Raw genomic sequence first — 12,021 nt, 5'->3', positions numbered from 1 at the left:
TCATAATTATTTGTATAAGACGATGAATTCGTTTCAAATGAAGGGGGGGGGGGGGGTGAAGTGATAGCGTGGAGGGGAATGTGTGTATTAGGGGGGTTGGTTTCATGTAATATATGTTCATACCTTCCTCTCTTAATTTGCTAATGTTTTATATTGAAAATATGTATTTTTAAAAATATACATGCATAAGATAATGAATATATTTTTAGAAATAGATCTACGATTGCATTTATCAATGTGTCTTGCATTTGAAAAAGATACAAGCAACTGAATTTTGAGTTGTTGCCTTTTATTAGTTGCTGAAGGGTAAATTTATTGGAGAATTATTTAATTTATTGTTTTCTATATTTCGACTGAAAATATGCATACATTTATGATTCAATAATAATTATTGATTATTATGTATGATTTAATGTAATAATTTTCCGTTTTTAAGAATAGAAGAAATTTTCTCCTTTTCTCTTTCTTTCTTTGTTTCTTTTCCACCCGTTTTTTAACCTACTCTTTCTTCCATCTTTCTGTTTTCCTCTCTCCCTCTGTTCTCTCTATTTTCTTTAATTATTTCCTTGCCCTTCATTCATTTTGTTTCCTTTTCATTTTTCCCTCCATTGATGAGTTCGTCCATAGGCCATAACGCCTATCTCTAGTAACAAACGATTAAAGTATCATAATATATTTTCAATTATGATAAAGATAAGTGAGAGTTTGATGAATAACAAGATTTGCATAAGTATTCTATTTTGTCCAATTTATAGCTATTTCCACCATCAAGATAAATAAAAATCCATGTTACCTCTTATAATTCAAATAGAGGGCAGCATCATAATTATTTGTATAAGACGATGAATTCGTTTCAAATGAAGGGGGGGGGTGAAGTGATAGCGTGGAGGGGAATGTGTGTATTAGGGGGGTTGGTTTCATGTAATATATGTTCATACCTTCCTCTCTTAATTTGCTAATGTTTTATATTGAAAATATGTATTTTTAAAAATATACATGCATAAGATAATGAATATATTTTTAGAAATAGATCTACGATTGCATTTATCAATGTGTCTTGCATTTGAAAAAGATACAAGCAACTGAATTTTGAGTTGTTGCCTTTTATTAGTTGCTGAAGGGTAAATTTATTGGAGAATTATTTAATTTATTGTTTTCTATATTTCGACTGAAAATATGCATACATTTATGATTCAATAATAATTATTGATTATTATGTATGATTTAATGTAATAATTTTCCGTTTTTAAGAATAGAAGAAATTTTCTCCTTTTCTCTTTCTTTCTTTGTTTCTTTTCCACCCGTTTTTTAACCTACTCTTTCTTCCATCTTTCTGTTTTCCTCTCTCCCTCTGTTCTCTCTATTTTCTTTAATTATTTCCTTGCCCTTCATTCATTTTGTTTCCTTTTCATTTTTCCCTCCATTGATGAGTTCGTCCATAGGCCATAACGCCTATCTCTAGTAACAAACGATTAAAGTATCATAATATATTTTCAATTATGATAAAGATAAGTGAGAGTTTGATGAATAACAAGATTTGCATAAGTATTCTATTTTGTCCAATTTATAGCTATTTCCACCATCAAGATAAATAAAAATCCATGTTACCTCTTATAATTCAAATAGAGGGCAGCATCATAATTATTTGTATAAGACGATGAATTCGTTTCAAAATTTATTGCGGAGAATTGTAAAATTTGAAAGTTAAAAGGCCTACATAAATAGCTATGAGATTTGTTGCATCTTTTAATGTTTAATTTTAAAGGATACCCTAAGCGTGCCACGGACACGTTTTCGTGCAATTGTACTTATTATCTATACAGTCGTAATAAATCATTTCTATTTAATGCTAGCAAAAACAGGCATTGAAAACCAACAATGTGCATTGTACTTTGTCTTTGGAATTAGTCTGCACTTATTCACACTAAGCAAGGATTTTTCATATTATCTCAAAGATCAAAAAGAAAATTTACTATTCTTTCAATGCATATTAAAGTGGCATTTAAACAGTCTCTTAAGATAAATTTACTTGGCATGGTGACCAACTTTCGATGAAATATTAAGTATTCACTGTAACGGGTGAATAAGACAGAAAATGGGTTTCTTGACTTCTCAATAATCGTTTGACATTTCTTTCTAGAATCCCTGACACTTTAAATAAATAGAATCTTGACGAGTAGTCAAATCAGTATGCCTCCATGCTACACAGAAATCATGGTAATCTGAGCTCGGATCTCCGCAAGACAGTTTTAAACATGGATTTAGTCACAGACGGACATTTCCAATGTCACAGATTGACATCATAGCAAATATCATCTTAAAAATTGTGTTTTTGTTTTCAAATTGCCTTAAAATTGATTCTAAAAACTTACATAGTTGGTTTATAAACTCTTTTAAGCAATCCCATCAAATCCCATCAAAATTGTAGTAAAAAAAAAACAAGTTGCTTTTATTATTAATATGATCAAGGTTATTATGAATGTTTGGTAAAGAAATAAGTCATGATCATAAACAGCACTACGTTTATGATTCTAAACAATACAAGCAAAAATTGTGAAACAATTTGACTTTGATTGTATGTCTATCCGTTACAAGTGTCACGGATATATATTTTTCGAAGTCATGATTAATATAAGCCTGTGAGTGGGTAAATGTGTAGTTAATACAAAGTTCAAAGCGTGAATAACATTATCATGTTAAGCAGGGACATCGGGAGAACAGTTTTCAGAACAGAAGTGGCTACCCTGTGTAAAATATGACGTTATTATTATTATTATTATTATCATCATCATTATTATTAATATTATTATTAATATTATTATTAATATTATTATCATTATTATTATTATTAAGCATGTGAGACATCATGTTTATATATATATATATATCTGCAACTAAAAAGGAAATAACAACTTTGGGGATTTTCCGTCAAGGGCAGACATTTTCCATACAGTCGAGAATCATTTAATAAGGTAAACATAATTCCCAGTTCACTACTGTAAGAAATATCGTTAATTAATACCACTGGGTACAGGATCTAGGAATGTGATATTTGTACCAAATATAACTATATAATAAGTTCTTCTAAAATCTACTGATGCCAATGGACAAACCAATGGATAAAGTCCTAACCTTTATATATCATAACACTATTTGAAAGTCATTCTAGGCCTACTATATAGTACTGATGTTCTTATGTCTAGATCAATCTAAGCATGCTAACAGTGAAATGAATGAACAAACAAACCAAGCTATCTACAAAAATCTCAAACTCATTACAAAATATTTATGGAACTACTACAGTGTAAGGAATTGGAGAAAGTGATTTGAAAGATATTAATAGGCATCAAAGTCTTCATCATCCCCTACAGTTGAGTCCATTCCTACTTCTTCATAGTCCTTCTCCAACGCAGCCAGATCATCTCTGGACTCCGAAAACTCTCCTTCTTCCATGCCTTCACCAACGAACCAATGGACAAAGGCTCGTTTGGCGTACATCAGGTCGAATTTATGGTTAACACGTGCCCAGGCAGCGGCAATGGCAGTGGTGTTGCTGAGCATACAGACACCCCGTTGGACCTTGGCTAGATCCCCACCGGGAACGACCGAAGGAGGTGTGCTGTTGATGCCGACTTTGAAACCTGTTGGGCACCAGTCAACGAACTGGATGGTGCGCATCGTCTTTATCTTGCTGATGGCTGCGGCAATGTCTTTAGGGACGATGTCTCCGCGATAGAGCAGGCAACAGGACATATACTTACCATCCCTTGGATCACACTTCACCATTTGGTTTCCAGCCTCGAAACAAGCATTTGTGATTTCAGCAACGGAAAATCTCTCATGATGGGACTTTTCCTCCGACACAATTGGCGCAATAGTTGAAAGGGGAAAGTGTATACGTGGATATGGCACCAAGTTTGTTTGGAACTCTGTAAGATCAACGTTGAGGGCGCCTTCGAATCTCAAAGATGCAGTTATGGAGGACACAACCTGACCGATCAAGCGATTTAGATTTGTATACGTCGGACGCTCTACATCAAGGTTTCTGTGGCAAATTTCGTAGATGGCTTCGTTGTCAACAATAAAGGCACAGTCAGAATGTTCAAGGGTGCTATGTGTGGTGAGAATGGTGTTGTATGGCTCAACGACGGCCGTCGAAACCTGGGGTGCGGGATAGATGGCGAATTCCAGCTTGGTCTTCTTTCCATAGTCCACCGACAGTCGCTCCATCAGCAGGGACGTGAATCCCGAACCTGTCCCGCCTCCAAAGCTGTGAAACAACAGGAAACCCTGAAGACCTTCACAGTTATCAGCCAATCGTTTGACTTGATCCATGACTTTGTCGATGACGTCTTTCCCGTTCGAGTAATGACCTCTTGCGTAGTTGTTAGCAGCGTCCTCGTTGCTGGTGATCATCTGCTTCGGGCGGAAAAGCTCTCGGTATGTACTGGTGCGAATTTGGTCTGCAATGTCAGAAGAATAAGAAACATCAGGATATGGGGGGTTATGACTTGTAATGAGAAGCAGCAAGATTTTTATGAAGATCACATTGTCATATGATTTTTTTTTTATTTGTGTAAAGTATGGAATTCTCCATTTACAATTAACAAAGTCTTTGCAACATTAACAACAATACAACGACAGGTCTCAAAGAGCGTAGGCCTTACTCGTGTCCTTAAAGTTTTAGCGATGATGGTAATTGGGATGACGATGATGACGATGATGGTTATGGTGGTGATGACGATGATGATGATGATGATGATGTTGATGGTGGAAGTGATGATGATGATGAGGGTCAAGACGATGATGATCATGATGTTGATGACAATGATTTTTTGTATAATGAGCAATTATGATTACATGTATGAAAGATGGCGAGTGAAAATGATGACGAAGACCCTGTGGATGATGATGAGGTCGATGATGATAATGAAGATGGTGATAGGTGATAGCACTGGTTATAATGAAGGTTGTTACGATGGTGACAATAATAATGATAAAGATACATGACGTTAAATAATATTATAACGACAATGTCTAAAATCTTAATTATTACCTATAACAGTAGGTTCAAGATCGACAAATATCGCCCTTGGAACATGCTTTCCAGATCCCGTTTCACTGAAGAACGTGGTGAAAGGTTGAGGCTCGCCCTCTGTCTCGTCGTCATTCACCGTTGTACGACTGTTGTCGATGAGTCGACCATCAGGCTGGATGCCATGCTCAATACAGTAAAGTTCCCAGCACGAGTTGCCCATCTGAACTCCTGCTTGCCCGATGTGTATTGAAATACATTCTCTCTGAAAGATACAATGCATTTATAAAACTACTCATTAGTCATGTAACTAGCTACGTGAGAAAGGGTTCTGTATGCTAAACTCTATTTCTGGATATTGCAAGAGAGGAAACAGAGCGAAAGGTAAATCCATAAATTCTTATGATGAATAGTTCTATTTCAAATTCTTTGAATATTATTCACAAACAATATAAGTTTTGTTTAGGAGACCCTTCAGCATGAAAACCACATGATCACGCGGTCATTGAATCCACGACTCTAGAACTGCATTTTACACTTTATTAAGGGTTTATTTTTTATTTATTTTTTTATTACTGCATGCAATGGCATGAAAATAATATCATTTACCTGCCAATGGAGCCTATGTGTAATCATATGTCACTATTGAGGTCGCACATTGTGAAAGTCCTATACTTCTACATTAATTATGTTCATAATTTATCTACATATAATATGCTCTGAAATCATTGAAATGTTATAAGACCTACCGATATGTTAACAAAGATTTTATTGTCATCGTCGGACCAATGACTATTTGGGTTGAGGGTTATATTATCACAAACCTGTTTTCTCGACGCCATCTTTTGGGGGTTTCAGTGGCGAATCGACAACAGGTTCTGATAACGGTTGAATTATTATCAAGATCTTAAAGGTTTAGAATATTTAGATCCAGAGTTTTTCACGGATGATGCTGTAAAAAGAAAGAGTGATAACAAAATATGATTAAAATCACATTGAGTGCCTGAAATAAGTGGAAAAGGACTGAGGGATTTTCGAAAAATTGTAAGTTACGCGACTTGATTTTAAGAACATTGGAACATGTTCTAGTGCTGTATCAAGCACTTTGATTTTTCCAGTTGAAGTTGAAATATGATTTTATGTAATATATGGTCGCATGTCATAAGGTGGTCCAATTTCGAAAACAGGGTAAAAATTGTAAAAAAGGGATTTAAAAAAATATGTTATGGGTATTAATGAATAAGTCTCAAATACCTTTATTTTTCTTAAAATGACTAATTAACAGCTAATTATTACATAAACGTAAATGTAATATGAATTTTGAAATGTGTGTTTCTCATATTGAACCTGCTGCACCTAAAATGGTGTCAAAAATTAATGCAATTTTTGATCACCCTAGTATTTTGCAGTTTTAATCTTGTAACATCTTTAATTAAATCTGTAAAAAAAAATTGAATGATTATCTGTTATTGTATGCATATCAATTACACTAATTAATTAACAATATTTAATTTCACTTTTCCCTCAAAATACCTGTCACTGTTATATGCTAATGGCTACATTATGGGTAGAAATGTTTGTTGCAATTATACACAACATTTGTACAAAAAATAAGATGACAAATTAGATAATTAACCAAATTTATCCAGTTTACCTATTGATTAGGTTGCAGGTCAGAGCTGACAATCATACACATAGATTTTATTCCTGCATATTTTCAAAATTGTCAAATTTTTACAACATTTAGTTGTTCCCTCCCTGCCTTTAAACTGCCTAGAATATGAGGATGGCAGTCATATTACATATTACATTAAGTGGTTAATCAAGTTTAGTTAACATTCTATCATTCACCGCATCCACCGGCTCCGCCATGCACCCCTTTTACTTCGAACTTAATATGCTATAGGTTTTGTTCCTGATACTGTATTGATCTAATTCATATCAACATATTTATCCTATAATTCTAGAGCTTCAAAGTGAGAACTTACTCAATAAATTTGGTCAAGATGCTGTGATGTAGCAACAATTTATCCATGGCACCGTGTGGAAAATTATTCATCTGCCACCCTTTTTGTATATCCAACTTGTGAAATGCGACCATATGCCTATATAAAACATTTCAGTGCAAAGTTTGTTATTTGCCCAAAGTTCGTTAGCGTCACAGAAAAAAATATCACTGTGTTAAGACATCGGAGGGGGGCGGGGTGGGCATCATGACATGCCTCAAGAACATAACCAAGTGACTCTCATATGAAGTCGTGCATCACCACTACCCCTCGGCTCAACCCCCACCCCCTTCCCCTCATTGCTTGTCCAATTCGTTCTTCAGGAAGAGGAGGCAATTGTATTCCTTCTTTTTTTCAAATGATTTAAAAGTCATCCGGCGAATTTTATACTTATAATGTCTCAATCAATCAATTTGTAATAATGTCAACAATTAAAAAGTATAAAAATGTACATGTGATATGCAGTCTCTCGATATAAATCGTTTTTTAAATATTTTTTTTTAATTTGAGCTAAATGGGACTATTTCTTACGTCAAATACAAAATTTTGAAATAGGCCATATACATTTATGAGTAAAGCACCCCCCCCCCCTCCATCCAGGGCGTTACCGAGCCGCCAACCCTCTGCTATTTTAGTGATTTGATTATCTGATATTGTACGAAACGTGAACCCATGTTAAAACATTACTCCACCCCCAGCAGATACGCAAAGTCATTATGTCTGACAATCATTCAGAAATACCTGGACTACAGGATAATATATTCATCAGCACTCGAGTATAAAGCGAATAATTATTGTAATAAAACCTACATTTTTGTCCAACTTCATTTCGCAACGCATGGGGAGCATTTCAAAAAACAAATCGGTGATTTTTACACACTGTTGTTATACGAGCTACTGAAATCCTTGCATCTGATTGGCTAAGAGAAAATCAGAGTGAAAATCACTGAATAAACTTTTCATGAAACGGTTCCCCGTAACCCAATAATACGCGATTCCTATTTAACAGCTGTGCGTGGTTGCAAACAATAGTTTCACAATAATATAAGGTCAAAATCGATAATAATAACAAAGCGTTCGATGCGTTCAGTGATCTCACAATTGCTTGGCTAAAGTAGCAAGCTTTGTATTTGTACTGTATAAAAAATATGCATTTTTCATAATGTAGGCATACTGCTATATGTTTCATTCCTTTAAATACAGTTTTCATACGAATACATAAGTTACATAATGGGGCTATGGTTGAATTGTAATCTGATTGTCATAATATATGATGAAAGTTAATTTGATTTTATCGAAAGTTTATAATCTGTAGAATAAAGTTGGAAAATGAAGAAATATTCACGATAATGAAACAAAATAAAATGTTAAAGGAAAAAGAATAATTTCATATATATATGATTTAAAATTCGAGTTTGATGAAATTTTAAGTGCTATCATTGTTTGATTTTTATTTTCAATCCAAAGTTTTTTTCGGTGGACTTGTCATTTAAATCCTTAAATTCTATAATATACATGCATACCATATCATGATTTACACTTGAGATGTTGTATGTGAGGGGGTTCTGAAATACTTTTCTCATCGATTTGATATGTTATATTTAAGTTATCATAATTTAGGATTGAAAACTTGTTGTGAACATAGAAATTTACGTCTATTTGAGAATTAAAAAAAGGCCTATACATAGAGCATATAACGCAAATTTCGATACTCTACCGACAAAAAAATGCAGAGCGCTTGGAAAAATTGGTTTCACAAGTGAATAATTGGTTGGTTGTGCTTGTAACTTGTGCATGTATTAGCTGTACTTGCTTGAAACTATATAGATTAGGGGCTTGGCCTTGGGGTCATGCTCCCCAAAAAAAGCTCTACCACCTAGAAAAGATGAGAATACAGAAAGAAATGAAAAGGGGGTAAATACGCTATTGTTTTATCAAAATCTATCACAAAAATAGCTTCTGTTATACATAAAGTGGTATTGCTCTATACATCATGCTTAACCCCCTCATTTTTTTTGCCTCTGTACTCGCGACTGAATCGCAAGTCTTCTTATCGCTTATGCTGCTTCAGCATGGGAAATTGTTTTGGTTTTGATTAGTGAATGAAGAATTTAAACACTGCAAAAAATAAAAAAAGCAATCTGCTCGTTAATTTTCGCCGAATATTGTCCCCATCACGTGGAAGTAATGAAAATGACCACTCAGTGACGTCACAAACACGACGTGGTTTAATATAATCTAGTATCATTGTCATGAATACAGGGGCGGCGATCCTGGGAGGTCGGGGGCACAGTGCCCCCCCCCCTCCCCCCACATTTTGAAGCACTGAAAAAGTGACCTTTTTACGCAAGAAAAATGCCCCCTCACGAACGTGTTCTGTGCCCCTTTCATACCTGAGAATGACCCGTTTTATGCCGTTGGAAAGTGTCCTTTTGCTTTCGTGTAAGTGTCCTTTCTCAAATCAGTGCCCCTTTCTACCCAAGAAGAATGCCCCTCACGAACGTGTTCTGTGCCCCTTTCACCTGAGAAGGATCCGTTTTATGCCTTTAGCAAGTTCCCTTTGCTTTCTAGTAGCCGCCCTTTCTCGTATCAGTACCCCTCACGAACGTGTTCTGTGACCCTTTTACCTGAGAAGGACCCGTTGTATGTGTGAGCAAGTGCCCGTTGCCTTCTTGTAAATGCCCTTTCTCGCCAATCAGTGCCCCTTTTACCCAAGAAAAGTGCCCCTCACGGACGTGTTCTTTGCCCTATTTCATACCTGAGAATGACCCGTTTTATGCCGTTAGCAAGTGCCCTTTTGCCTTCTAATATGTGCCCTTTTGCCTTCTCATATGCGCCCTTTCTCGTATCAGTACCCTTTTTGCCCAAGAAAAGTACTCCTTAGCTTACGAACGTGTTCTGTGCCATTTTTACCCGAGAAAGACCCTTTTTATGTGGAAATGAGTTCCCCTTTAGAACAAGAAAAATAATATTTTAAATAATATTTTAAATAATATTTTAATATTATAAATATTAATATTTTAAATAATATTTTATATTAAATAATATTTTAAATAATATTTTATATTAAATAATATTTTAAATAATATTTTATATTAAATAATATTTTAAATAATATTTTAATTCTTATGTTACTATTGATAAAGAGCGAAATGATATTCCATTGATTTACAATGCTATGTATGTTTAAATTGTCACTTCCCACTCTATATTTTGGTGTTAATTGTTTCTGATGTTAGATATTTTGTATTTTGTATTTTTGATGTTGTTTGTTGTTGTTGTTCATAGTTATCTTGACATGTATTTTAAACTGCAGGGCGCCTTTGTAAAGCAGTTTTAAGAACTGAACAGGCCTACCCTGCAGTATAAAATAAATAAAACAAAATAAATAAATAAATAAATAAATAAATAAATACTTATGAAGGAAAATCATACGTGCCTTAAGTTTCACGAGTCACGTAAGTGGGGTAAATAAGCAGTGGCGTACAGATGGGGGGGGGGCTTGGGGGCTCTTGTCCCCCCCCCCCCCCGCCATTTTTCATGACCAAGAAAAAAAGAGAAAGGAACGAAAAAGAAAGAGAGATGGGTAAAATTTATTCTTTTCTGAAGATTATGTCAAAAATCTATCACTAAATTGGATTTTCGTTATAAAAATGTCAAAATGTTTGCTCGCTCGCAACTTCTTATAAATTTAACGTGATAAGACATATCTAGCCGCCTCAAAATTTTTGGCTCATTACGCCACTGAAAATAAGTTAATTGTTTTCTTAGTATTAAGGTGGTGCCCTTTTTCCCTGTGCCCCCACCCCCTCACATTCAAATTCGCTCCGCCGCCCCTGCATAAATATGAACAACACATATTCTCGGTAGGCCTATACACAATATAAAAGAAAACGACATTTTCAGCGATATAAAATTTATTTTGAAAAATAGTTACAGAACTACTGAGAAATAGTTGTCATGATCACTTCGAATCTTATCGAATCATGATTTATTTTCTTGCAACCCGGTCTTGCAAATAAGAGGCTGTATTGTCATGAAAAGCAACTAATTTGAGGATGAAATCAATAATCATCCAAAAAGTATGTAATAAAAAAATTTGAAACTCACCATTTTCCAGCAGTAAGATATCCTGAAATTATCTCCTCTCGGGAAAATTATTACCAGTTAATACTGAGACTTCACCGTTGTAAGGGACGCACCCATATCATAAATTTCATAGTGTCTGATGAGGTTCAATTATTTAAGGAGTGTGGAAACTATATGGATTTTAACACTTAACCTATGAGAACAGGAGCACGTGTTTCAGTTCCATTGTATTTCATTCATTTTCCTTTACGACTATTCATTTTCGTTTTTACATGTAAAACATCGTTTATTACAATTGTCGGTGTCTAGTCAATGAATATCAGCATACAAACAGGCACAAATATTTAAAACAAGCTTAATTTTTATATAATATTTGATGTATTATAAGAGATCTACATCTTTCAAGTCTACGTTCATTCCTCCAAAATGAAAACATGGTCAACGGGTTTCCTTCTTATCTTTTCTTCTTCTTTTAGTTTTTTTTTTATTGTTTTCTTCTCCTTCTTTGTCTGTCTTCCCTTTCCTTTTTCTTTCTTTTTTTTTCTCCATATTTCGTCTTTTTTCCATTTTATCAGTTTCCCGATACTTCTCACCCCCATTCTTTCTCCTTTTTTTATTCATTCTTCTTCTATCTCACCATCATTACATTCTTCATCATCACCGTCATCATAATCATCATGACTCATCCCGTCCATAATGATCATAATCATCACCACCGCCATCATCACCATTATCATTACAATAATCATCATACAATAATCATTACAATAATCATTACAATAATCATCACTACACCATCATCATTACAATCATTACAATAATCATCATCACAACAATAATTATCATAATCGTCACCACCGCCATCATCATTACAATAATCATCACTTCCAT

The 12,021-nt window shown here is 34.5% G+C and overlaps 1 protein-coding gene across 2 annotated transcripts; it reads right to left on the bottom strand.

Moving 5' to 3' along the window:
• Nucleotides 1–3,136: 3,136 nt before the first annotated feature.
• Nucleotides 3,137–11,242, bottom strand: LOC135153960 (tubulin alpha-8 chain-like). Of its 2 annotated transcripts, none has more exons than XM_064098932.1 (4): nt 11,152–11,242; nt 5,860–5,987; nt 5,057–5,300; nt 3,137–4,463 (listed from the first exon to the last, which is right to left on the bottom strand). In XM_064098932.1, exons 2-4 carry the CDS (start codon nt 5,875–5,877, stop codon nt 3,337–3,339), a joined length of 1,389 nt encoding a protein of 462 aa, XP_063955002.1. In that variant the 5' UTR covers nt 5,878–5,987; nt 11,152–11,242; the 3' UTR covers nt 3,137–3,336. The 2 variants fall into 2 exon arrangements, with proteins under 2 accessions (XP_063955002.1, XP_063955001.1); XM_064098931.1 differs by lacking the exon at nt 11,152–11,242 and adding an exon at nt 7,024–7,110.
• Nucleotides 11,243–12,021: the final 779 nt, after the last annotated feature.

Source organism: Lytechinus pictus, chromosome 4, assembly GCF_037042905.1.
Source record: "Lytechinus pictus isolate F3 Inbred chromosome 4, Lp3.0, whole genome shotgun sequence".
NCBI classification, from domain to species: domain Eukaryota; kingdom Metazoa; phylum Echinodermata; class Echinoidea; order Temnopleuroida; family Toxopneustidae; genus Lytechinus; species Lytechinus pictus.
This window is presented reverse-complemented; position numbering and strand designations above follow the sequence as displayed.

Bases quoted from the DNA above. Each gene is read 5' to 3' on its own strand.
- LOC135153960 (XM_064098932.1), bottom strand. The intron at 4,464-5,056 runs GTAATAATTAAG...CTGACATTGCAG, and splicing joins TCTTGAACCTACTGTTATAG to ACCAAATTCGCACCAGTACA.